Raw genomic sequence first — 26,398 nt, 5'->3', positions numbered from 1 at the left:
TCGCAGCCCTCCCTCCCGCCCGGCTCACCTCGGGCCCGCGGCCACACCGCTCACCACTACTCTCTCACCGCCGCTGGCGCTGCCGTTAACGACTTTGAAACATGGCTCCCTCGTTCAAACCCACCAATCAGCGGGGCCCGGCCGCGCCGATTGGGTCAACCGCCGCCGGGGGGCGGGGAAAGGCCCGGGCCCCTGGATGAAAACAACCCTCCCCTCCGACCTTCCCGGAAGCCAGCCGCGAGCGCTGGGGCTGCTGGGATCTGTAGTGTGCCTGACCCGAGGCGGCCTGCGGGGGAGGTGCAAAGACACTACAACTCCCAGAAGGCATCGCCAATCGGAAGACAAGGAGCTTTGACCAGCGGAAATAGCTGGCCAATCAGCGCCGAGAGGGGCAGGGCTTCCCTTCCCCCAGCTTTCAGGGGGAGGCACTCAGGATGCTGAAGTAGTTCATTGTGCAGTTGATGGGGGGGCGGGAATCTGACAGACTGCAGGGCTTCTCCTCTTCGGTGTCCTGTTATTTCTTTCTCGTCCCTTCTTCTATGGGTGTGATATTCCTGCACCTACAGACCGGGGTGCTGCCAGTCTTCCCTTGCCTCCCCCACTGCCACTGTGAGGTGGTACGTTCCCCCCTCTCCAGGGTGCAAAGTTGCACCCCAGTTACCTCCCAGCCCCTGGGGTCTCCCCGCACAGGTAACTACATTGCACATATTGGCAAGCAGTCTCCAGGGCAGGCATCACTCCAGGGGCTGGCAAAACCCCACCATACTGAGCAGCTTTTCTTTGACACTCCAAGAACACGCTGCTGGAGCCTTTCAGGATGCTAAAGCTGGGGCGCAGACTCACCCGTGCAAGAAAGCCTCAATCTATTCAACAAGACAACTGGAGAGAAAGAGACTGGCTAGCCATCACTTAGCACCTCGAACCCTACAGAAGCAGTGAGCATATGCAGTGGCCTTGTGGGCACCTAGCAATGAGATAAAGTTCAAGGCTTCACCCTGTTTGCCATGACTCAGCAGGAATTGGCTTGGCAAAAATAAAGTGTTTTTCAAAGCTGGAGGACTCACAAATGAACCATATCCTCAGAGGCATTGCAATGCAGTCCCACAACTCATTATTCCAATGCAGGAGCTGCAAATATGCACCATGCTTTGGTCAAACAGGTTTACTAGCAGTAGCTCAAAGTTGCAGAAAGTAAGTTCAGACTGCACATTGGGAGAAACTTCTTCACAGGTGGAAGAGAGAGACTGGAGTGGACTAATTGTCTAGGAAAGTGTTGCAGAATCTCCATCCTTGGAGGCTTTCAAGAGGCTGGAGAAGCATCGGTTGGGAGGAGCTATGCCAGGAGTGCACTCTAAAGAGCAAAGTTGGAAGACCAGGAACCTTGGTTGGGATATCACGAGAAGCACTCTGCCATCTAGAGCATATGGGTACTGGTGAAGACCAGCGAGCCGAGAGCCTCTTCCCTTCCTCTTTGGTTCAGCTATTTGTATATGGGTGTCTACTGGGGAAGGGAGAATGCTTTCCATTCACTAGCAAGAGAATGAAGCAGAACTCTAGAGTGGGCTTAGCGACAAAAATTGATAGTGCTGCAATAAGTTTATGGAGAAGACAGTCATAGAAAGGAGAGTTCTGGCTGCGACATGTGGCATGGAATTTCCTGTCCCCCCCGTTGCTGAGCAGGGTGGATGGGGGTCTGGGCTTTGCCGATTGCCACACAGGGCCAGAAAGGATTATTTTTCCTTTCCCCCCTGTCCTGTGTCGCGGAGGAACTGCCTTCCTCAGCAACACTGGGTGTTGGCAGCAGTAGTAGGACTCTGGCACTGCACCTCCCTGCATTACCCATGGCAAATTACAGTTTGGGGGCAATATACATTGTAGTTGTGTGACAGGGTTGTGTTTGTGTAATTTTAAGAACAGTCTTGGCAAGCACTTGTCTAGGATGGGTCAGAAAGAGATGATCCTACCTTGAGCAGGGAGCTGGAGTAGACGACATCCTTAAGACCTTTCCAATCCTATTTTTCCTAGGATTCCATGACTTGCACAGAAACATTTGACGGAAAAAAGTGCCCAACAAGATTCTTTGTATTGCCACACTGCCTAAGAGCAGAGACAGAACAACAGCATTTCAAAACTTGACCCTGAAATTGCTGCTTAAAAGGAATGTTAGTATCATTCTTTCAGGACAATTTGACAAGTCATTCTGGAGACTCGCATTCCTCCTAACCACTAAATACTCATTCCTACACAGCTGTAAGGTTTTCCTACTTTTAAGTAAAAGTATACAAAACAAAACAAAAGTCAATGATATAATTTTTAAGAGTATTAGGACTCAGTTCTCCCCACCTTGCAGCTCCCAGTCTGATTTTTAAATGCGTACAGCAGTTGAAAACAGTAGCAAATCAGAACAGTTACTCAAATCACAAGATTACAATCACACATTTAAGCCACAACAAAGCCAGATGGCTCAGTTATAACAACTGCATTAGTGTCATGTTTAGCAGACACCAAGAATTTAAGATGGTAGTGCAAAATCACCACTGTGAACTTACAGAATCACAGAACTCAAATGGTAAATTAAAGGACCAGTACTTAATGGCTTGCTTTATTCTTCTAATTCTTGTTAGAAGACTAGGTGCTGCACTAGTTAAAACAGACTATACTTCATGACAAATGTGAAGTATGCATTCACAAAAAAGCACAAAAAAGTCAAAAATAGTAACTTTTGAGCGTGACTGTTCTTTATATAAATATACTAAAAATATACTTGTTCTCTAAAGCAGCATTTTTCAAAATACAGGGCAAGCACCCTGAAAAGTTCCTAGAAGGCAGGACCAGAGTTTAACAGAAAGCAAACAAACAAGCAAAATTTAATTTGACAGCACTGAACAAAATCTGTCAGCTAAAGGTGATGGTAAGGAGATAAGTGGCCAGCTTTGCTGTAATGCAGTGTGGACCCCAGAAGTTTGGGAAATGCTGCTCCACAGAAGTCCTACCATTGTGGACACCAGTGCAGGTCTACAAGGGATGCCACTCAATGGAATCCACATGGATGAAGAACCCCCTGATCTTGGTTACACCCGTCTCCATCACCTCTCTCTAGCCTACAGCAACACAGTACACCTGGGCAGGAAGCCATCAGCTCTTAGGAACTCCAGCCAGCAGAGAACAGGTTTCTCCTCCTCAGAAGGCCTCTGTGAACACACCCACCCTGCCCTGCCCTTTCTGTATTGGCTTCCAGGGTAGAGCAGTGCCAGGCTCAACAAACACAGCTTTCACCTCCCAGCTGTTCAATGGTGGAGTTGTTGGCTGTGTGCTCTAGGTGATCTTTAGATGTGCCGCAACTCCTCTGCTTGGAGTTTCTCACCAATAGGGTCAAGCACACTCATGCAGGATGCAGCGCTCCCCCAGGACCCAACTGAAGGGTAGGCAGACATGCACAGAACGAAGGCCACTCCAAACCCCTGTCCTTCCCCTATTTACATCTACAGTGACCACTGACTCTCCTTATGCCTGAAGGAGGTTGTTGGTACCCAAAAGCTTGCAAAGAATATTGTTCCCAGCTATTTAGTTGTTTTAAGAAAAGATATCACATGTACCCAAAGAACTTTGTCTTCCAGTCCCAATACAGACACCATGCAGCCTACACACTAGAAACCAAAGCAGCCCTACCCTGCCACTGCATTGCACATGCTTCACTCTGGGGTCAGGGGAGGAGAGAAGAGCAGAGCAGCCTGTGACACACGCTGCTCAGAGAGTGCCAAAGTAAGCAGGGCACCAGGGCAATTGCACAGCACTTTGATACACCCTGGTGTAAGGCCAGGAAGGGGATGGGTGCAGATTATGGTGCGTTTGGGGGGGAGGGGGAATCCTGCAGCTCCCTGCCACCCAGGCCAGGAAGGGGATGGGTGCAGATTATGGGGGGTTGGGGGGGGAGGGAGAATCCTGCAGCTCCCTGCCACCCAGGCCAGGAAGGGGATGGGTGCAGATTATGGTGGGTTTGGGGGCAGGGGGAGGGGGAATCCTGCAGCTCCCTGCCACCCAGGCCAGTAAGGGGATGGGTGCAGATTATGGTACTCTTGCAGCCTCCTGAGCCTGACCAAGCGGCTCTACCCCCTCCCTTTCTCCCCTCCCCACCCAGCAGCATAAGGACGCGGGCCCTTTAACACCAACCCGCCCATTCCCCAGTGCAGCCGAAAGGGGACGCCAAAGTCCTACGCTCTGACGTAGCCAAAGGCCTGTACATGCGCACTAGGTCAACAACGTCCCGCCCCATTCTTACGCATGCGCCATTACTCACCCTCCTACCCCGCCCCAGAGTGGCGCATGCGCCCTCGGGGCTCCAAGCCGGCACGGCCCTCGCGCATGCGCACTCCCCTCCCCCAGCCGCTGAGGAGAGCGGCTGCCGCTGAACGGGCGATGGAGACGGCGGCCGAGGGCCGCTGAGGCGGCTCGGAACCCTGAGGGGCAGCCGCAGCGCCCGCTTCCGCTGGGGGAGGGAAGGGAGAAGGGCTGGGTCCTTCAACGGCCTTTCAGGTGAGGTCGGCGTGAGGGACACGGACGGCAGCCAATAGGAGCGCGCCGTCCATGGGTCCCCGCCCCCCGGGCGCCTCCCTACATGGGATTGGTGCGGGGGCGGGGCACAGCAGTTCCCCAGCCACGCGAACGGGGATGTCGACCCCAGCGGGACCCCCTGGCTGGTTGCTATGGAGACGGGGGGGGGTGCACCTTGGGCACCCACATGAGACCACGGTGTCCTCTCCTTTTGACCAATGGAGGTGTAGGGGTGCATGGCGGCCGTGGGCTGTCCTCGTAGCCTCCACTCCGGGACGAGTCTGCCACCCCAGCGGCTCATGAAAACTTCTGACTCACCCTCCTGGGTGGGCAGCAGAGGGCACTGGGAAACCCTGGCTCGCGCAACGTGAAAGGGTCCAACAGCACTGGCGCTTCGCACCGCCTTTGTCCCGGGCTCGGGTCGAACACCTGAACATTGCTCCGTGAAGAGCAGACTGGAGCCCGACTCCCTTAGAGGTCGCGTCTCTGCCTGCGACCGAGGGATGCTGCAGAGCCCCAGGGAAACTCCACCATCTCAGTCCCCGATGGGAACGTCCCAGCAGGGGAAGCGAGAGCAAGGCTGAGCTGGCACATTTTCTGTGGGTGTTGGGAAATCCCACCTGGGCTGACAGAGGTTGAAAAATCCCTTAGATTACTCTATACAAATAGCTGAACCAACTGCATAGTCTTTTAAGGCAAGCCTTAATTTTGTGTCTGTCACCCCAATGCTGTGGTCAGGAGCCTTCCAGGGGTGCCCTAGAGAGGGAAAAGTGCTGGCATGTGTCAAGTTCCTCCCAACATCTGCCCTTTAGCAGAGATGAGTAGGGAGGGACTTGGAGAGGGTGGGGGCGGGACTTGTGCCTTGTGGGCGGGGAAGGGAGTAGTCTCTTGTGTAAAATTAGTGATTTGAAGTGTCTCTGCAGCTGGTCCAGGAGGTGCAGCCTGCTGAGATTTCCCAGCCCAGAATTTTCTCCCTGCAGCTCCTCTCTGGGGGTGAGTACAGAAACACACATGCTCCCTCCCCAGCAGGAATCCAGAGAGCCTGTGTATCGGTCCCCAGTGCAGCCAGAAAGGGCGAGGTGGGGCCACCCAGCATATCTTCTCCCTCCAGGCCTGAGCATGGGGTGGAAATGGGGCATAGAGCAGCTGCTTCCAGTGCAAACACAGAAGTGAGGACAGTCCTGTAAACAAGGAGTGCTGAGATGCAAGCAAAGCCAGTGCCGTGGCTGCCTGTCCAGTGCATACTCTGTGGGGAGGGAGCACTTAGGTCTGAAACAGTAAGGTTTGTTAATAATCTGGTTCCAGAAAAATGACTCCTTAGAATAACATTAGGGGTAAGTCACTTCTCTACTACAGAGAGTGTCTGTGTATGTGGTGTACTGGGAAAAGAACGTATCTAGGACACGCTTCCTCAGGGGCATTTCTGCTCCTCTCTTATGCCAGCATAATTCTCTGGAATGCTGGGGTTTCCCTCAAAATGCTGCTGGGCGTTAGATCTTGTCTTTCCTTATCCATGATTGTACACGTTCCTCCTCCTACTGACATATTAACTACGTAGGTGTGTAATACTCTGTAGATTTAATAGGCTTCTAGTCTTTCCCAACCTCTTAGGAGCACTACAGCTCTTTTGTGTTCCTTCCTCTGCCACCGTTCTTGAGAGGAGAGGTTTGGGGAGTGAGACTGTAGCTCCTGGGATCCCACTGAAATGCAAGGGGTCCATTGTAACACTTCCCGAGGTCCGGCCAGAGGAATTGCGCACCTTCAGCACACCTGGGAGCTGGTGAAACTCGACCCGGGGCTAATCCTTTGTAGAACGGAAAATGGAAAATGATGCTTTAAGCTTCAAACAAACTCCCTTGTGCTGGCTGCCAGCTGCTATTGTTTCAGAGCCTCCTTCATTGTTGGGAAGAGCTTTATGATAGGTGTAAGAGTGGGCTGCGTTGTTCTTTTAATGTGCCATTGTTGGGCAATAGAGCACAAGCACATATTTTGAAGGCCTCACCCAGTGCTGTTGGTCCCTTTAAAAAATTCAGGAAGAGCTTTGATCTTCTAAGGGAGGCGGAGACAGAGGGGGCGTGAGGCTGAGAGGGAAGGAGGGAGGGCCTTTTGCTTCTCTGCTGCAGAGCTGCAGCACTCAATCAAGGTAATGGAGGAATAGGCAGAGGGTGAGCTCCTGGGGCTTCAGGGCCTCGCTGTGCTTTCGTGTTTCCAGTATGCAGCATGGCATGATCACTTCAGCCAGAGCTGCTTTTCCTTCTAAGGCTTTGCCTGAGACAAGGCAGAGCTGGAGGCTGGAGACTGAGCCTCCTAGACCTTTAGCAGAGGGTGTAGACCCCCTAAACCCTATGTGGAGCTACATCACAAAGGAGCTCTCAAGCTGTACCTGGACCATGTAAGGCGGCTGAATGGGATGCGTTGCGCGTGCATGCGACTTGCAGTCGTTTGTAAAGCAAATCCAAGGGGGCTTAGCCTAGTTGTTGCTGAAATGGATGTTTTGCTGCCAGTTTTCTGGGAGACTAAATCCTGAAGCCTGAGGTGTAGCTTCAAGGATGCTTGCTTTCTCTGAGCAATAAGAAGCTGCTGTTGTTGATGCTACAAGTGGAAGTAAAATCCTGCATTGCTAATGTGTTTTTGCCTCTTTCTTCCCTGCTCTCTAATTATCTGCTCAGAGGTCAGATGTTTGCACAGATCCTGGAGAAGAGGAGAGTCTGGACTGGGTAAGCACACTGGTGTTCTGGACCATGGACTCGATGAGAATCTCCCTAGTGTGAAAATGTCGAGCAGCAACCGGGAATTAGTGATTGACTTTATATCCTACAAGCTGTCACAGCGGGGACACAGCTGGAGTCAGCTTGAGGGGCAGGATGAGACCAGGACTGAGTTTGCAGAAGAGGAGGACATGGCAAGTGTCCCGAATGGGAGTCCGTCCTGGCATCCCACTGCCAGCCACGTAGTGAATGGGGCTGCTGGACACAGGAACAACCTGGAAGCCCAGGAGAGTGTTCCAGCGGCTGAAGTGCGGCAGGCGCTAAGGGAGGCAGGAGACGAGTTTGAGCTGAGGTACCGCAGGGCCTTCAGCGACCTCACATCCCAGCTCCACATCACCCCTGGCACAGCATACCAGAGCTTCGAACAGGTGGTGAATGAACTGTTCCGGGATGGAGTGAACTGGGGGCGCATCGTGGCCTTTTTCTCCTTCGGAGGGGCCTTGTGTGTGGAGAGTGTCGACAAGGAAATGCAGGTGCTGGTTGGACGTATCATCTCATGGATGACCACCTACCTGACCGACCACCTCGACCCCTGGATTCAGGAGAACGGCGGTTGGGTAAGAAGCTTCTTCTCCAAGGGAGAGCTCCCCATTCTCCTCTGCCTGACTAACGGCATTGCACATCCTAGCCCTTGTCCCTGGTGCCCAGGGTGGAACAACTGGTGCAGGTCCTTTCCCATTGTGTTCTTTGCCATGAGGGGTCACTCCATTGTTGTGGAGCAAGGGGATGCTACCCAGGCTTGCCCTCTGGTGGGCCCTTTTCATCCCTCTGTCTTGCCTATCTCCTTGGCTGTTCTGTACAAAGGCCTGTTTCCCAGAGCCTTGTGCACCTACAATCCAGGCTTTGTCTGAAACAGAAGGCCCATCTCTTAGGTCTGACCTGGAGTGTCAGTGACCCAGCCCAGGGCTGAGCCAATTCTTTGTTCAGTTGGGGCCTTTTAGTGCTAGGCCTGGACTGTTTGGTGTGGTGGGGTCTGAGGCAACGGAAACAGGAATCCCTGGTCTGCTTCATTTGCAAGCGGAGTGGGCTGGAGATTGTCCTGATTCCTTTGGGCCTCTGCATTACCTGGCAGCCTGGCCCCAGATCAGCAGAGCGTTGCAAGGTAGCACTGAAGTGGAGAGTCAGTGCAAAGAGCCTGCTGCTGCCCACTGAATCCTGAGCAGTGTATGCGGGATGCTGTCCACAGGCTTGTATGAATTTTACTGTGTGTTCCAGAGACATGCTTTGGTAGCGTCTGGGCTGCCTGAGCTGTGGAAGTGCTTAGGCCTGTGAGATTTTGCTGTGGAATTTTGCCAGGGGGAGGTATTATGGTCTGCAGATGATCTTGCTTACTATTTACTCCCACGTCCCTGCGATGTTGCCTGTATTAGTATCTGCCGAGAAGGGAGGACACAGTGCCAGCTCCTGGCATTTAAATAGAGGAATATCACACCCTTGCTCACTGGTGAATGCGTGGCAGTGGGGAAAAGCTGCATTCACCTTAACATCTCTGTAGCCATAACCACTAATCCCTCCCCAAAGCTCTGGGGGAGCATGGGGACTGGTTCCTTTCAGCCCGGCCTCGCATTCTGGCTGCTAGTGGCACAGGTGATTTGGAAGGGCCTCTTGGAGTTTGTGGAAAGCCAGTGTTAGGTCCAACACCAGGGTGGAGGCAGCAGGGAGCCTGAGCACCCAGGGCCAGGAATGCCTGGAATGTGGTTGTCCTGGGGCCGCTGCCTGGGGCGTGGCTGCCTGAACAGACTGGATTTTTTTCCTGTTACAAGCAGCCCCCTTGCTTTGTGGATGGCGCTGGGGTTCTTCCCTGCCTTGCAACCCCCATGCAAGCAATACCCCCCACCAGCTTTGGCTCTTAATGCCAGAGATTAGTCCTAGAACCAAGAGCTTGAGTAGAGGTTTGCGAGTCCATGTGGCTGCTGCTGGTGAGGATTGGGTTGTAGCCTGGAGACCCTGGAGATAATGCAGTCTGATTTTTGTAAGTGAATTCCCTGGGGATTTAGATTAAATCACTGATGGAAAATCACTGGTCCCTCTTGTTGGGAATGTAATACCCTTTCTTCCACCCCCCGCCCCCCAATCCCTTTCACCCAACCTAGTATCACTGCTAAGGTTCTTTCTTCTTGTCTGAGCACAGATTCCTTGTTTGGAGCAAATATTTGTTTAGCAGATTGCACGAGGGGCAGGATTCTTGTGTGCTTGACACACCCACTGGTTCCTGCTCTTCAGATCTCCAGCCATCTCCCATCAGGAGAAACAGCTTTTCTCTTTGCTGCTAGCCTCCTGGGTGGGTTTGACTGTGTTAGCTGGGTGGTACCATTAGTTGCCAGCTGGTCAGATGGTGTCAGACAGGCAGCAGTGTCTGGGCTGTTTTTAAGGTGTCAGGCTGCCAGCTGTTGGTTGCAGCCATGGGAGTCCTTTACCTGGGGTTTGGGGCCAGGTTCCAAACTGGTTGCTTTGATGGCTGTCATTGGGCTTTTGGCCTTATCAGCAATAGCGTGTCCCAGTGTCTCTGCTTCATGCTGGTACCAACTGTACTAATGTTGAACCAGTATCACAGGTAGTTGTAAAGGCTCCAAAGCAACTTCACTGTGATGGGTTTACAGGTGCACTCCGGTTCACTCCATTTCCAGCTGTGGTGAGAACTGATGGCTTCCATCCATCTCATTCTGCCACAGGCCCTTTGCTCCCTGCCTGCCTGTAGCGACAGGGCCTACCTACACGGGGTTACTGGTCCCAGGCTGAGCAGGCCAACCCCCCACCCTCCCCCTGCCCATTCAAACAATGCTCTCGGAGAGGTGCAGCAGGCAGGCAGGTCCCAAGGAGAGGCATGCAAGTTCTGGCAAGCCTGCTGCTGGCATGTACCAGACGACTGGTGTTTTCTAGAGCGTCTCAGTGTTTCACTTCCTGGAAAGTCTCTGAGGGGGCAGGAGAGCAGCAGCCTCCAAAGCAATACAGTCTGCTCACCCAGGAGTCCCTGCTCTCCCATAGCTTGTGCCAGTGCAAGGGCTGCCTTGGTGCCTGAGATGGGAGGACTGGGGCTCCAATGTCAGGCAGAAACCTTGGCTTTCTTGAGGTGGGCTTGACTGATGGGGCTGCAGGCACCATCGTCTGGGAGGTTTGCCTACTGGCTTTGGTACCCTGGGCCCTCAGCCCTGCCCAACTGGTCATACATGTGGGTCCCTAACATCTTGGATTTGTGTGGATGGAGTCATGGAGAACCTGTGAAATGTTGGCACCGTGCAGGCAGAATAGTCCAGGATGGCTTGAGACTAAGCAAAGGTAGCTAGCATGGGTAGTGCGGCTCAAACCACCCTCTGGAAAGAACTGTTTCAGCCACAGGCTATAATAGAACAGACTCCTGAGAGAAGGGAGGGAGATGCCAAGATAGGAATCATGATGGACTGGACTGGTCTGGACTGGACTGGAAGGAGTGGACCAGGGAGAACATGGTTACAGCTTCCTCTTCTTACCTTCCCCAGGTATTCACTGTTACTGAGCACTAGCCAGGCTGAATCTGCTGTGTGGTCTTGCTGCCTTGCAGGCCAGAACTTGTGGCTGAGCCAGGGGAAAACCCTTCCAAAGCTGCAAGAATAGAGAACCCATTTTGTGATTATTTTTTTTTTGAATGATGGGAAGTGACTCAGATGCTTGTCATATGACACGCTGATGCAGCTGGTAACTCACCCTCTGAATGCTGTCAGGGCTAGAGCCAGAGGTGTTGCTTCTTGACCCTTCAGGAAAGTCTTCCCTCCTTCTCCCACTGCAGTAGCATGAGGGAACTGGGAGCAGCCTGTCTGGAATCTCTGGCTTGCCCTGCAGTGTTCACAGTGCAGTGACTACAGGGATGGACTCTGCAGTAGTTTCTGAGAGGCCTGAGTGCTGGACATGAGTGCAGGCACCAGTCTGGCTTTAACTGGAAAAGCAAATTAGATGGTCTCCCAAACCTAGCTGTCCTGTTGGACACATGCTGCCATCTTAGGGGGCCTCAGCCACTGTTAGTGCCTCTGCAGGTTTTGCTGGTCAGGGTTTTCTCAGCCTGGTTGGAGGGTTTGGGTCACCCAAACCTGGCAAGATTTCTGTCATGTGATGTGACACTCAGAGGCTAACTCTGATTATTGCAAGTTGTAGCGGGTGTGGTGCAGCTCAGAGAGCTTACAGCATGCATTGCATCTTCCAGGTGGAGGCAGCTTCCCCTGGGTGTGATGCAGCTATTGCTAAACACATCAGCCCTGGACAGCACTGGATGAGTGCTTTAAGGCACAGATTCTCAACCAGGGACCTCAAGATCCTCTGAGGGGTGCAGCAGGAGGTGCAAGGAGATAAGTAGATAAGGGCAGGCTCAGGCTTCAGGTGCCAGGAGATAAGCAGTTATCTCTCCCTGCCTGACTGCTCCCCCACTTCCACACCCCCCTCCCCGTTCCTCTGCATGAAGGTAAACACTGCAATGTATAGACCAGGTTTTCAAGTGGAGTGCCTGCCACTCAATTCACAATAGCTATGGAGGGGACCTTCAGTGTAAAAATGTTGAGGACCGCTGTTCTGAGACATGTAAGGAAGAGCAGGCACTCAGATATGGTGATGAGCAGTGTTGCCTCCAAAGTAGAGGGGCAGTGTCTATGCGAACCAGCTAGGGAACCCAGATCAGCAAAGCTGAGAGGGGCTGAGGCTGTGCGTTTAGCACCTGTGCACATCTGAACAAGTGCTGTGGCATCTGTAACCCTCCAGTGATCCAGGCATTGAGAGCTGCACCGCCAGGTATGCACTGTGGTAATTGCAGGACACTGCTGGGCTCTGACCTTTCTTAAATCTGATGGGGATTGGGATCGAAAGCTAGGGCTCTGTGCCCAGGCAGCAGTGCTTGGCTCTTCTCTTCTTTCTGCCTGAGAACCTGCCCTGTGCCTCTTTTCTGCTTACCATGGGGGGGTGGGGCAGGGGAAAGACCTTCTAGGACTTGCCTGCTTGTGAGGCATAACTACTGTTCCAGGCATCAGGCAGTTCCCTTCTGTCAGAGCCCTGGCAAGTCCTCCTCTCCAGGCTCATGGCCTTGCTTGATGGACCAGCAGGGCAAGATCCAGGAACTCCCTGCACGAAGATCCATTTCCTTAGGAAAACTCACTTGGAGCTGGCTGGGGAAATGGGCTGGCTAGCACCCGGTTGCTGCAGCCTGGAAGCTGGGATCGGCTGCAGGCCCTGCTCAGCAGTGGCTCAGGCTGATTCGGAACTGGGAGGTTTTTCTGTAGAGCTCTTCAGGAAATGCCATTGGAATGACTTCCATGCTGCTTCCTGTCCCAGCCCAGCAGCAGCATTCCTGACGACTAGAAAGTGAAAGATGGAAAGGAGTCTTTTCAGCACTGCTGTGTTCGCCCTTCCTCTCTTTGGGGCCCTCTCTCTTCCTATGTGCATGTCTCTGTTGCATAATTTGATGACATTTCTCTAAGAGTTGCGGTTAGAGCAGGCATCTGGAATGCAGAACTTTTGACCTGTGCAGCCTGTCATTGACTGACTTGGGGTAGTCCCCTAAGCCCATGGCTTTCAGTAATAAAAGGGGAGAATGTTCCCCTGCCCCCCAAGAAGGGCTGGGAGACTCCACACTCGTAAAACACCCCGAGATTCTAGGATTCAGAGAGCAAAGTGTCCTGACTGCTCCTGATTCTCAGCCTCCCTCATTCATTTGAGCCCCCACCCCGCCCCAGTTTCCCACTTCTGTTTGGAGTCTGAGAGGAGCCTGCAGGTTTCTGCTGTGGGGATGTGGGTGCTGACCGTGCCGGACATGGGGGTGGGAGTGTGGAGCTCTTGTTGGCACCATGAACATGGCTGCCATGTGTGCATCTGGCATGCACGGCTGCACTTCATTTCTGGGTCCCTGGCTGGATGGCGAGGACTGCGTAAACCTTCCTTATATAATTAGAGTTGGCCTGGGGCTGAGCATAATGGAGGCTGCGCAGTGAGGGGAGATTCTGGGGTCTTTGCTTTCACTGCTTCTGTCAATATTTTCCCCCTAAATAGTTGGGTAGGAAGCTGTCAGTACAGAGTTCTCAGCAGGGACCAGGACCGTCGCTTCAGTATCTAGCTCCCTAGTAATTGTGCTGCTGAACTGGTTCCAGGAGGAATGGGGCTGAGGGGCCCAGGACAGGAGCTCAGTCTACGAATGTACCGAGCGCTGCTGGTTACCACTGAGACAGCAATGGCAGAGGTCTCTCCTCACCTCAGCAATGCTTTGGGAGCCCACATGGCTGTGTGGGCTCTGCCTGCTCTTGGCATCTTATGGGCTTGGTGCAGTGTTACAGCACTCATGTCACAAATATCAGCTGTGGGGCAGGGTGTTGGAGAGGTAGGAAAGCACTGTGTTGCCCTCTTCCCCTGCCCCCTACCAGAGACCTTTCCCTTGGGTGCTCATTGTTCTAAGTGAGTAGTCAAGATTAACACGAAGAGGAGAGTGGGGGGTACGCTCAGTCCCTTGGTGCCAGTGCCCTGGGTAGGATGGTGTTCAGGGCCTTCTGGTTTGCCTTGGCTCACGTTCTTGCCTCTGAGCCTTCCCGTGATCCAGCGGGCACTTGGTCACTGCCTGTCCTGCAGAGGGGACCCACAGACCTTGCTGCTGAGCCTGCCCGAGCCATCTCTGCTCCATGATCTTGGCCTGCAGCTGTATGCAGAGGGGGACACAGGGACACATCACTTCTGCCCTCTGGGGTGTCATTCACAGTTGCAGCATTCAGATGGGGGGATAAGGTTACACTTTGCCACACAAGCAAAACCGTTCAAGCTGGGTGAGGGTGCAGAGAGCCGCGTGGAGGGGAGAACCGTTAGCAGATGGCTCCAGCTGGGGCTACAGGGCACCAGGTGTGGGTTTCAGGAGGGGAGCTCTTGAAGAGAAGCATGGCAGTTTTGAACCCAGGAGGCTTGTGAGACTGGGCTCCTGCTGCCTCAGCTAGCTAGCCAGGGAGCTGGGTGACCTAGTTATGGTGCTCAGAGCTGCGTGCCCTGGCTTTTGTTTTTAGGTCTTTCCCTTTCTTTTTATCCCCGTGTTGATTTTAGACAGAGGCAGGGAGTGACCACACAGGAGCTGTGTGAGGTGGGAAGGGCTGCCTCCCAGCAGAAACCCCAGCCCAGCTCCTCTGTACAGCCAGCCTAGCTGCATCCGCACGTGTTTTCTCCCGGGCACGTGCTCACGTGTACTGGCCCTGCGCCGTCTCTTAGGATCCCTTTAATTGGGAACCAGATGCCCTCTGCGCTGTTGCTGCCTCTGGGGCTGGGGGGAGGGCAAGCAAATGGAATTGGGAGCTGCTCCCAGAGCTCTTAAGCAGGGCTGGGTGCACAGCCATGGGGTCGGTTTGCCCGCAGCTTGACGTGGGGTTGTCTTGGGCTATCCTGTACCTGAAAAAGGAGCAGAATAAAGGTGGGAGTGAACCTCCTGCCCTCTGTGTTCTCTGGACGCACACTCAAGTGCCTCCTCCAGCAGGAGAGCAGTAGTTCTCCTCCTTTGGGCAACAGCATGTGCCTGGGAAGCAGGCTGAGGTGGAAGGAAGATCTCTGGTTCCCACCGGGGTGCTGTAGAAAGGACCATATTGCCTCCTTTCTGGTGAGGTAGAGGCTGATTTAGGATATGGTTGTAGCCAGCCCCTGGCATCTGCACACCCTGCGCAGGGCTTCTCTGCCCTTGCGATGAAGGCTCTCACAGAAAGGCAGGTAGCCCAGCCCACCGCTGGCTCGGCTGTTGTGAGCCAGAGTGGGTGAGACACCTTCCCCCTTCTAGACACAGCCATAACTCCTAGGCTAGGGTGATGATGTTCACAGTGCAGCTCAAGCATCCAGCAGAAGGCAGCTGGTTTCTCTTGACTCTCCAATGCCCTGAAAGCTCGAGGCAGAGGCTTGGAGCTGGTGCCCAGACCCAGCAAGCTGCAATGGTGTGTCGCATGCACCAGTCCCATGAGAGACCAGCACTTCTCAAACAAGACTGGCTTGGGCCGGGGTTGCGCTGGGACTGTGAAGTGCCCTGCCTGGGACAAAGCATCAGGTGCTGCAAAGCCTGGCTCTGAATGCATGAACTGAAGAGAAGGAAATGGGGAGAACCATCTGTTGGACAGGACAGGTGTCCCTGCACTTGGAGGCCTGGGGGCTGGAGAATGAAAGCTCTCTCCTCCCGCCCCAGGGCTCTGGGCTCTGCCTTAGACTGAGAGGTGGGGAGACTCTTGACACCTGTGACAAGGGCTGCTCCCACCACAGCTTCAACCATTGCAGGCTTGGACGGCAGTGCAGAGAGCAGTGGGGCAACAGGGGCATGTGGTTAGGATTTCAGGAGTGATCTTGGTCCACTCACAGATCCCAGGAGTTTTGCCACTGATCTGGCTGGGATAAGGCCAGGGCCTTTATTGGCATAGTGCTGTGGTGATGTCTTAGGGAACTGGAGGCAGGTGTATGTTGCAGGGCGAGTGGCTGTGCTGGCTGGTCTGCCTGAGCCAAAGCCGGGGCTGGGTGCCTACATCAAGAGCCCTCAGGCCAAGCTTTGTGTGCAAGGGCAGCTGGTGTTAACCCTGTGGTCCCAGTAAGCACCTGGCTGCGCTTCCCCACCGCAGCAATGCAGCCAGGCAGCATGTTGGGCACATCCTCATCCCTCTCAGGCAGGTACCTGAGAGCAGCATGGGGGCAGCCTGTCTTGTGGCAGGGACCTCTAACACCCACCTGCCCCTGCTGCTGGACCAGCTCCCAGCTTTCAGCTCTGCTCCCTCCCCCTGGAAGTCAGGAGGCATTTGGCTCCAAGTGACTTCATGGGCTGAATCATTTAAGAGTTCTTTTGGATTAACGGGAACTGAAAGTGAGCACATCTCCCTGCACTGCTGCAGTCCTCCCCCCTTGGCTGGGCTGCAGTGGGAAGGGACACCAGAATCTGAAATCAGAGACCTTTCTGGCTCTTCTGGGGCTGGAGGGGGAGTGCAAGGCAGGGACCTGGGTCCTGGCTTGTCTATCCTAAAACCAGCCCTTTCCCACTGGTAGGTGTGTCTTGGGGAGCAGGCTTTGGTGCCAAGCCTTGTTCAGGAGGCTTCTGCAGTTCTGGCAGGGCTTGATGTCCAGGGGAGGCCCCGTACGCATGGCCCGAAGGCCTGGAGGCGTGGCTGGGTATGCGGAGTTGGGTGCTGGGCTCCTGGTGCAGGACCTGGAACATGTGTCCCTGCCCATACAGTCTCTAGAGAAAATACCTCCTCCTTTCCTCTGCACCCAGTTGCACAAGGCCCATGCGATTGCACAGGAAGTTCTGTAATGTTGGGAGAAGGATGTGGCGAGGTGGGAAGTGAGCTCAGTTCCCCACTCACTGGGGGCATGATCGTGTCATCAGAGGCGTTGCTTATATACCCCTTGCTGGCTGCACACTGGCAGGGTCTGAGCTGGGCTGAGGACTTCAGAGAGCTGTGAAACTCAGCTGGGTATCTTCCCACTGCCCCCAGCTCACGCCCCTCACACTGGAGAGAGGCAGCCAGCTAGGACTCAGGCACCATCTGTCTGGGTGGTGGGGGAAACCTGCCCAGAGCCTGCTTTCCACGGGGCATTAAAGGGGATAGTCCCTGGGAGTTCAATCCCATTCCCAGCAGGTGCTAATCCCCTGCGTGGATCCGGCTCAAGTAAAACGTGTTCCTCCGGGTGCCTCAGGCTTATGGCTCTCTGCCTCCACTCCCCGCGCCAGCACAACCCTGATGCTGCACTGGGCACTGGAGCCTTGGCCCAGTTTGTTCCAGAGTAGCCCTGATGAAAGCAAATGCAAAAGGATTAGTCATTCATGGGGCCCTTGCTTTGTTTTGAATGGATGTGTCAGCTGATTGGAGCCCTCCTGACACAGAGAGTGCCAGTGAGACTTGGCTTTCCACACCCATGTGTGTGCCCTGAGCCTAGGGCTGGGCTGAGCTGGGGCAGGGCTTGTCTTCTCCAGAGCAGTGGGTTTGCTGTCGGTGCCATGTGGCTGGGGAGGAGACAAGTGTGGGTGCAGGGTGCCAGCAAAGGCTTGCTTCTGGCTAGAAAGGACCCAGCTGTGCCCTTCCACATCCATTCCCAGCCTCTCTGGAGTCCCGATGCCAACAAGGGCCCCTGGCACCGGGCTCACTTGGTTAGTTTGTGTGCACATAAGACCTTCCATCACTTGCTGTTCCCTTGCTTCTCTCCAGGCCTCAAGTCTGTCTCTTTCAACAGCAACTGCTGAGCAGTGGGGATTGGCTGGGGGCTGCTTCAGGAAGGAGCCCAGTGTTCGCTGCCATTGTAATTGAAATGAGCCAGCTGCTGCCATGTAGGTCAAGCATTTGCATAACAGTTAAAGCCGAATCCCTGAAGCACTTGCACCTGCAGAGCCTGCTGGTGTGTCTCCCAGTAATCCCGGCAGCCAGCAGAGCCATGAGGGGCCTTCTGCAGTGAGCAGCTTGGGGGAGGGGAGGTCCCGGGCACAGGGGCCAGGGTATTGCATTGTCTGGACAGCAAGGGGAGCACTTTATCCCAGCAACTGCTATGGCAACACACAGCCATTGTGACTGGGCTCCCCTTGACCCCAGAGCACCCACAAATCCATACCAGGGCCAGTGGGGTTTACAGTCTGCCGTCTGGTCCAGTGCTGGAGAGAGTCGGTCAGAGGACACCTCCTGGGTGTCCCTGGGGCTCTGGCAGCCATGCAGGGACCCATCGAGCCATGTTTACAGGATCTGAGCAGCAGCCATGGGAATACTCCTGTTTTCAGCTCTTCTGGAAGCTCCCAGCTGCCTTTCCCTGCTGGCTGCTGCAGGCTGGCACATGCCAGGCCTGTGTGGAGAACTGGCAGCCTACAGGGGCTCCATAGGTGCTGGTTAAAGGTCTAAGGCAAATGCAGAGAGCCTTTCTTAAAGGGGCTGTCATCCTGTGGCTAAGACATCTGGGGCAAGGACAGTAGCCCTGGGCTCTATTTGCAGCCCTGCCACTGACTTCCCATGTGATCCTGGGCAGGTCATTTCACTGTCCCGTGTCTCCGTTTCCCCCTGTGTAGATTAGTGGCCTGTGTCACAAGAGGGCTGGGGAGCAGCCGACATGCGGGACATGCTCCCAGGCTCTAACTAGAAGTGCTGAGCTGGGCTGGGCATTTCTGGGAAGGCTCATGAGCTCCTTCCCAGGGGAGGACAAGCAAGACCCTGTCTCCCTTCAAATGGCTCCTTGCAGGCAGGCTGGATCTGGATGCAGGGAGGGGGGTGCAGGCTGGGGGCTGGGGCTGCTCTCTGCATGCTTTCTCAGCCTGGAACCAGCTGTGCAGAAAGCCTTTGCCTTCTTCCTGAACTCTGCCCCCTGCCCTCCTGCTGGGGGGGTGAGGTAGAGTGGGCAGTGCCCTGCTGCACTGTGCTCTAGGCTGGTCCCAGGATCTCCAGCAGCTTCTCCCCAGGGAGGAAGCTCTGACTCTCCAAGCCCCTCCCTTTCCCTGGTAACCACCCTCCTCCTTCCTCATCCTGGCTCAGCCCTATTGCTGCCAGGTGGAGATGAATAATCCACTCCATCTGCTCCCCTCACCTGTCCCCATGCGCAGCACCGCTCACTGGATCCTGCCTCCCTAAACACTCAGCCGTGGGCTCAGCAAGAGACTATGGTTAGCTCCCTTTGCCCTGGAGGGGCCTGGTCCTTCCTGGGTGCCCCTGCCCACACCTCCAGCCTCAGTTCCAAATGGTTTGGCACTGATCCGAGCCCAGGATGATGCACTGACTGCCCAGGTCCCCTTGTCTCCTCTCCAATCAAATGTCAGCTCTTAGCAGCCTAGCCCACCCCTCAGGGCTTCCCCAGCGCTGCCAGCTGGGTGCACCCTCCTAAACAGCTTTGTCTCCTAAACAGGGCTGCACAGGTGTTGAGCCATGTGTAGCTGCTGCATCTCCACCAGAGGTGGGGACCTTCCCTGCTCGGTGAAGCATCAGCAATAGCATCGCTCGCATCTCTGCTTAACGTGCCAGGGTGGCTGTCGCTTACGTGGGCTGTCACTGAGCCTTCAGCCCTTCAAGAGGGACAGGGTCCCTTTGGTCTTTGTCCCATGTGATCCAGGTGGACGCTAGCCTGGGGGCCACTGCAGAGAGGGTTCTGTCCAGGTGCTGTGGCTGCATACAGCATGGCAGCTGGGGGGAGGAGAAAGCATGAAAACAAGAGGAGCTTTGGAGGGGTGGGCAGGGTTTGACTCCTGTGCCGCTTATGGAACTGGGGTTTGCCGCATATGGAACTGGGGTTTGCCGCATGACTTCACCGTAGGCACTAAGCTATGTTTGCCCTTCAAGCTTGTTGGCAAGCTTAGGGGAAGGGGCCATGACACTGGTGGTAGAACGAGCTGTGCTAGGGCAGCAAGGGCCAGTGAGTCGGTAGAGGGGGCGGCTGAGGCATCACCGTGCTGTTGCTATCGTAGTCATCGTGTGAGTAACTCAGGAATGCCAAACATTTCCTCCCCGGTCAAGGTGACAGGGAGAGGCCAGAAGCGTTTGGACGTGTCTGGACAAGTCCAAGATCCAGAACACTGGGCTGGGGCGGTCCAAGCCGACCCCCGGGGTGCTGGGTTTCAGGTGCAAAGGAAGCGGGGCCTGGGTAACACAGGAGCCAGCCCTGGCCTGCCCAGCCTTCGTCTGCAGTCCTGAGCTAACTCCCCAGTCTGCCTTCTGCCCTTCTCCCCTCTAGGCTTGTTAAGTGTTGGGCATGCTGGGCAGGGCACAGGCCCATTGAGGGAGGTTGTCACAAATCCCACTGATCCTCATGGGCACAGTCCCCTGTAAGGAGAGGGGCATCAGCTGGGTGGGAAACTCCAGGGCCCTGCTTACGACCCACCACAGCATGCCTCCTGGTCCTGGAGGAAGGGAGAGTGCTCCTGGCCCCTTTTGTGCCACCACCTGCTTTGGCTGATAGCTCGACCTTGCCAGCTGCCCTGTTATCTCTTACTCAGCAGCACTTCCATTTCTGAGAAACAGCCCCCAAAAACATGTCACAGAATTCTTTCTGTCCACTGGCTCACAGGCAGGTCCAGCATGTGGGCATGAGGGCCAGGCGACCTGCCCAGCCTCCTGGCTCTCTGCCTGGCTGCTCTGGCAAGCAGCCTGTTGCTTGCCTTATGCTGGCTGACCTTCCCCAGCTCCCCGGACAGCCCCAAAGCTTGGGCAAAGGAGCCTTTAGCTTCCCCGTGCCCAGCAGGTCTTGATGTCTCCCAGTCTCCTTCCTAAAATAGCTAGCGCCGGTTCCTGGGGCTCGATAAGACTGTGCATGGAGCTCACTATAGGAAAGACAGCTCCTGTCATGCTTCACCCAGCACTCCCCCTCCTGGGAGCCCCATTCACTGGACAGGGCAAGTGGGTGCTGGGGTGCATGGAGCAGGAGTGATTGGACTGGGCACAAGGGCCTTGACCATCTTTAGAAAGGACTCAGTGAGAGACTCTCCACGGTTCTCTCCCCCGCTGCATGCGTTTGCCAGTGTGCACATGCAAATGCAGACACATGTGCATGCACGCACACATGCGTGCACATGCTGAGCTGTCGGTCCCACCAAGAACAAAGGACAGGATCTTGCCGAGAGGAAGCGGAGACCGTGGCGGCAGGGGGAGGGGCAGGAGAGGGGTCTGTAGCTGCACCTGACCTAGTGGTGCCATGGAAAGCAGCCAGAGACAGCAGCCTTTGTCTCAGCTTTCTTTTCCCTGTTGTCCCTGGGAGACGGCTGAGAAGGAGCCACTCTCTGCGGAGAGATGGTGGTCTGCAAGGCTGCAGTGACCTTGTGTCCTTTGCACCAAACCGTTTTGCTCTAGGCATCTTGGCAAACTGGAGGGACCCTTTAGACGCACACTCTGGGGGGCGGGGGGGGAGGGGCTTGGCTGCATCACGCACGGCTCTTTGTTGGGGATCTCACGTTCAAGTCCCTGGCCCCCTCCCTGGGGATGGAGCAAACCATCTTCTGGAGCTGTGTATTTACTTGCAGCCCAGCATGGCCCCCCGCAGCCTGCGTCAGAGGAAATGGCCGTGGCTCAAAGGCACAGGGTGTCCATGGGACTGGCCTCACAGCCAAGGCCAACGCTCCAGTTGTCAGTGCCTGACCCGCCTCCCCCTTCAGGGGCTCTCTCAGGAGGCTGGAGTTGGCTGTCACCATGCTTGTTCTCTGGTGACCCCCTACCCATGCTGGGCATGCAGCAGCTTGCAGTGTCCCTTCGTGGGCATTCTGTCCATTGGGCTTTGTCAGCAGAGCGAGCTCCTGAGATTGGGAACATGCTTCCTGATCCCACTGTAAAATGCTTGCTGTTTCCGTGGCCCCATGCAAGGAGGCTGCTTGCTCGCCCCCTTCTTCTCTGTAAGAGGAGGCTGACCTGCTCAGTGTTTAAACTCCCCAGACTTGGGAGCAGGATCGGGGGAGATGTATCTGCCCTCTGTGCTGCTGAAATCCCCGTGTGCCAGCTGGGCAGGTTGCCAAGAGCAAAGGCAGGGCTGCTTGTGGCTCTGTGATCACAAGTGTGTCACACGGTACCTCCCCTCTCACCTGCGTGCAGACAGGACACGGGAACTACACTTTTCCGGAGGAGGAGTGTGGGGGGGGGTGCGCACATACATGACCCATCCCTCACAATAATGGTAGGTGCGACCCATCCGCAAAGCCCAGACACGAAATTGCCTGGCCTCTGTGGTCCTTTAAAAGGATGGCGTTATCGTACCCGCTGCGTCGTGCTTCTGCGTAATGCCACGATCGGTGGGCTGGGCTGGCGAGGCAAGTGGTGGAGCTTAGCCAGGACTCGGTTGCCTAGGGAGGGCTGTGCTTTGGCTGCAGTGTATTTCGGTGCGTCAGGGCGCTGTTCCTCAGCACATGGGTTGCAAGCTGCTGGAGGGCATAAAGGGGAACTGTGAGGCAGGAGGCACTGGGAAGATTGTTCCAGTCCATGCAAGGGAGAGTTTGCTCCCTGCTGCCTATGCAGGCCAAACGGAGCCCTGCAGAAAACAGGCAGCTTTGCCAGGAGGCACCGCTCATGTATTGCAGGCCTGAGCTTAGCATTGTCCGTTAAACCTCCAGTGTTGATGCAGTGTGGCGGGGGGCAGCCAGAGCATCCCCTCAGGTACCTCCACTTCTTATGTAACGTTGGTGAAGGAGCCAGTCTGAAAGGAATTGGCTGAGCTACCTGTCAATCAGCTGTAACTTAGGAACTAAAACCCTTGGGAGATGTCCATGGCAACCGCCACTGCAGCTTGTCCCCAGTATGCTACCGGGAGCTGGATGTGGTTCCTGATGGAGCCGCCTGCACAGCGAGCTGCCGCCTGTTCAGTTCCCGTGAGCCATGCAGCATGGGTCCTTGCGCGCTTATCTGCACTTTCCCAGGCTGGCTGCTGCTGCCAGATTTATTGACCCTGGAAACTGTCCTGCTGGGAGGAGGGTGGCCTGAGCACAGCATGGCCCTGGGAGGAGCAGAGGCCTCAAGCCCTGGGGAAGCAGAGGTGCTGCTGGACTGCTCTGAGAGCACGTCTGGGCCCAAGCAGCCTCCTGCAGTGCAGGGTTACTCTTGCTGCTTGTTATTGTCCCGGTTCCTGTTCGCTGAACCCCTCTGCTCACCCTCCCTCTGCACCGCCTGTTCTGGGCCGCTGCTGCCTACCAGGCCAGCCAGACTCAAAGAAAACACCGCCGAGCTGTGGTTCGCCTTGGTCTTTGGCCGGCCCTTCCTGAGGCTGCGGCATGGCGGCAAGAAGAAAGCAGGAGCGCTCAATCACTGATAACGTGGCGCTGCCTCCTCAGGGTAAAGTTCTGTGTTGTGGAGCCTGGCTGCCTGCTGACCTTGGATCCTGTGTCCCGCTGGCAGCAGGATTGTTGTGGCTCTGGGCTGGAGCAGAACCGGCCAGCTCCAAGGTCTTTGAGGCATAACTTGCCTTGCAGTAGGGTTTTATCACCACTCTCCACCGCCGCTCCAAAATTCACGGGTTTTTCCTGCTGAGGCCTCCATGTCAGGTGGCCCAGGGGACCGGCTCGGGTCCAGAGGGTGCACTTACCCATGCTGGGAGCTTGCTGGAGTGGCACAGCAGTCTCTGCTGCCCAGGGGTGCAGCCAGCCTGGGCCTCTGGTCAGAGAGTGCCCCAGGGACTTGTGTGGTCCCAGGCTGGAGCATCACAGAGGTATGTGGTAGAGAAGTGGGGTGGGAGGGACCCCCAGAGGTCAGCTAGTCCAACCCCCTGCCTGAGGCAGAATCAGCCCTGTCCAAACCATCCTATCCAGTCTATAATCTAAATGGTACATAACTGTCAACCCTGACACAACACAGACCTAACACCCCAACCTGCTACAGGTGAAGCAGGAGACCATGGCAGCTAGCATTCTGGGAGTTGGAGGCACTGGTGTCTCCATGCACTCTGGGCACTTGGGTGCCAGCTGCCCTGCTCTGGAAAGGCTTTCATGCCTCCCCGAGGAGCATTGTCCAAGTGCGGGGCATCCCACAGCAGCTTCTCAGAGCACAGCTCTGCTTGCTGGGTGACCTGAGACTGGCTTGATGGAGGGCCAACTCCCTGGCCAGGCAGAGCTGCTCCCAGGAAGGAGCAGGGGTGTCTTCAGACTCAGTCTGCAGTAGCCACTGCACTGCCCACTCTGTGCTGCGGGCAGGCCAAGGCAGGGCAGCTGGCCCCCTGCAGCCCTGGGGCTAGTTCTGTACCTTCCTGGCTTGGGGCAGCCTTCCATAAGCTGTAGGGCATCCCAGGCAGCCTGTGCTCAGTGTCAGGATGGGGAAAGCTTTCAGCTGCTCCTGGAGAGGCAGACGCAGGGGGTTCTGCAGGTGGGGGGTGTCTGCTCTCGGCACTGGGGTGGCAGAAAGAATCAGTGTCCTGGTGCCAGTGCTACAGGAGGACTCTGACCTGGGGGTATGGCCAGAGGAGCAGGCTGGCTCTGGCGGGCCCTATTCTCTGCTGTGGGTGCAGTTGGTGAGCAGCTGCCTCTGCACTGGCCTGGTTTCAATCTGTGAGAGCTTCAAAGTTCAAGCAGATGGGGAGACTTTGGGAAGCAGGAAATGCAGGGCTGGCAGAGGCTAGGCTGGGCCAGTGGCTGTAGTCCTGGCTGTGACCCACGTTGGCCTTACACTCTGAAACCAAGATCTTTGTGTTCCAGAACATCTAGCTGCCCTGAGCAACATGGCAGGCAGGGTGCTGCTCTGAGCAGGTCCCAAGTATTTGTGTCCTGCCAGGGTTGGGCTTTGGGAGGAAGGGGCCATGGGGTGACAGGAGGCACTGGTGCAACCCTAGTTCCACGTGTGCCTCTGGGCTTTGGTTCCCAGGGTCTTTGCCCAGCCCAGCTTCCCCCTGTGGCCCCCCAGGCCTGTGGTGCTTCCCCTCCCTTGGCTGTCCTCCCTGCCCCTTGCTCTGACACATGATCCTCTCATGACTGCCCAGTGCCTCCACCTCTGCCCTGCACACGTGATGCTGGAGCAGGGAGCATGAGCTGCCCTGAGGCAGCAGAGCTGCAGGGCTAAGTCAGCAGCTGACCACATGCTCTGCCCTCCCCACCCCCAGCACCTGGTGCTTTCACTGGCTGCAGAAACAGAGGGCATCTGGCTTCAGTCAGGCAGGCTGCACCGGTGAAGAACCAGGCCTGGCTGCTGGGTATCATCTGTGCCCCTTACCCGGTCTCTCTTCTCTCATTGCAGGAGCGGTTCGTGGATCTCTATGGCGATGACGCTGCAGCCAAGAGCCGGAGAGGCCAGGAGCGTTTCAACAAGTGGCTCCTGACCGGGGCCACGGTGGCTGGCGTGCTTCTGCTGGGCTCTCTGCTCAGCCGCAAGTAGCCGGTGTGGCCCCCTCCCCACCCGGGCGCCCTCCCCCATGACCAGGCACCCACAACACTGTATGGCAGCAGGAACATTCCAGGGGCAGCGCCCCTGCCCACCACCACCCCATCCAGCACCCAGGCGTGATTCCCAGGTGCCCTTGCCCCTAGCACTCGCTGTCCTGCCGCTGAGACCAGTGCAGCGTGTGCTTCTGGGCTGGGGGCCCTGGGCCCCCCCCACCTCCAACCACAGGATGGAAGGGAACACCTCCCTTCCCCCCCCCCCGCAGGATCCTTAGAGGTATCTTCTGTTAGAATAAACAGACTTGTTGGTGTGCGTGTGTGTGTGTGTGTGTGTAGCTGTCACTAATACCAAGCCTTGTGGGTGGGGATAGGAGCCAGGGACCATTTCCATCCCCCCCTCCAGGCTTCCTGTGCGTGTGTTGTGGATCTAGGGAGGTCGGTACCACCTTTCCCGTCCACCTGTGGCCCTGGGAGGGGCTCTGAGCTGGCGGCAGTGTAGGGGACATAATCTGCCCCATAGTCTGCTGTCGGCATGTGTCTGCCTAACAGAATGACCCACTGCCCAGGGCCCCTGTAAGGCAACTGTTGCCTGGGAATGGGACCATGCCTGGCACCAGTAGGAAGGGGTCAGAGCAGCACAGTCAGTGCCTGGTTGTTCCCTCTGCCATGAGGACTGCTCCCCACATCCCAGCCTGTTCTCCCTGCTGCTGGCTCCCTGTCTCCAAGGGGCAGGGCCAGGCCCTACTCCAAGTCCTGTGCCAGGGCCTGGCCCTGCCTCCCTGCTCTCCCCCTCTGAAAGTGGCTGGTTGCGGTGGCGCCTTCCCTGCATCCTTCCTGCATCTGCTGCTGCTCTGACCGTCCCCAGCCCCCAGCAGGTAACCTGCTTTGCTCTGCTCTTAGCAGCTGCATGCATGCTGCAGAGACCCTCCAGGCACTTGGGCCAGGGCATGGAAAGGGGCTAGTGCTCCTGCCCCAGGCAGGTCAGACAGGAGCTGAAAATGCTGCAAAGGCAAGACGATCTGGGCAGAGGAAAAATACGATGCCAGCAGCCGCACCAGGGAGGTGTTTACCTAGGCTCATGTCTGCTGGCACAGCTCCCCCAGGGGCCCAGGTGGCGGCTTCCCAAGCCCCTTCCAGTAAGTGCAAAAATAAACAGGGCTGCACTCGGGGGGCCAGGGGAAGCAGCACACCCTCTCATCTGCCTGCCCTGCGCCCGCAGGAGTGCTGGGCTGGGGGGTACCCCCAGGGGACAAGCCTGACAGCATTCCCCTCCCTGGGCCCAGTGGGAGGCGGGAGATAAATGTCTCAGGAAACCGGGGAGCCTGGCAGCTGCCAC

General features: G+C 56.0%; 2 protein-coding genes across 8 annotated transcripts in view; one reads left to right on the top strand and one right to left on the bottom strand.

The window, feature by feature from the left end:
* Nucleotides 1-4,372, bottom strand: part of TPX2 (TPX2, microtubule nucleation factor) — a 28,388-nt gene extending 24,016 nt beyond the window's left edge. For all 4 annotated transcript variants that reach the window (XM_019539460.1, XM_019539461.1, XM_019539462.1 and 1 more), the window contains exon 1: nt 4,298-4,372. The gene's annotated coding sequence lies outside the window, so the exon portion shown is untranslated. The remainder of the gene's footprint in view (nt 1-4,297) is intronic.
* Nucleotides 4,373-4,440: 68 nt separating this feature from the next.
* Nucleotides 4,441-25,355, top strand: BCL2L1 (BCL2 like 1). Of its 4 annotated transcripts, XM_019539465.1 has the most exons (4): nt 4,441-4,533; nt 5,475-5,544; nt 7,221-7,876; nt 24,920-25,355. In XM_019539465.1, exons 3-4 carry the CDS (start codon nt 7,325-7,327, stop codon nt 25,055-25,057), a joined length of 690 nt encoding a protein of 229 aa, XP_019395010.1. In that variant the 5' UTR covers nt 4,441-4,533; nt 5,475-5,544; nt 7,221-7,324; the 3' UTR covers nt 25,058-25,355. The 4 variants fall into 4 exon arrangements, with proteins under 4 accessions (XP_019395010.1, XP_019395013.1, XP_019395012.1 ...); XM_019539468.1 differs by lacking the exon at nt 5,475-5,544 and having other exon boundaries at nt 4,464-4,533; XM_019539467.1 differs by lacking the exons at nt 4,441-4,533; nt 5,475-5,544 and adding an exon at nt 6,657-6,694.
* The last annotated feature ends 1,043 nt before the right edge of the window (nt 25,356-26,398 follow it).

This window comes from Crocodylus porosus, unplaced genomic scaffold (assembly GCF_001723895.1).
Source record: "Crocodylus porosus isolate Cpor-Errol unplaced genomic scaffold, CroPor_comp1, whole genome shotgun sequence".
Classification (NCBI taxonomy): Eukaryota; Metazoa; Chordata; order Crocodylia; family Crocodylidae; genus Crocodylus; species Crocodylus porosus.
This window is presented reverse-complemented; position numbering and strand designations above follow the sequence as displayed.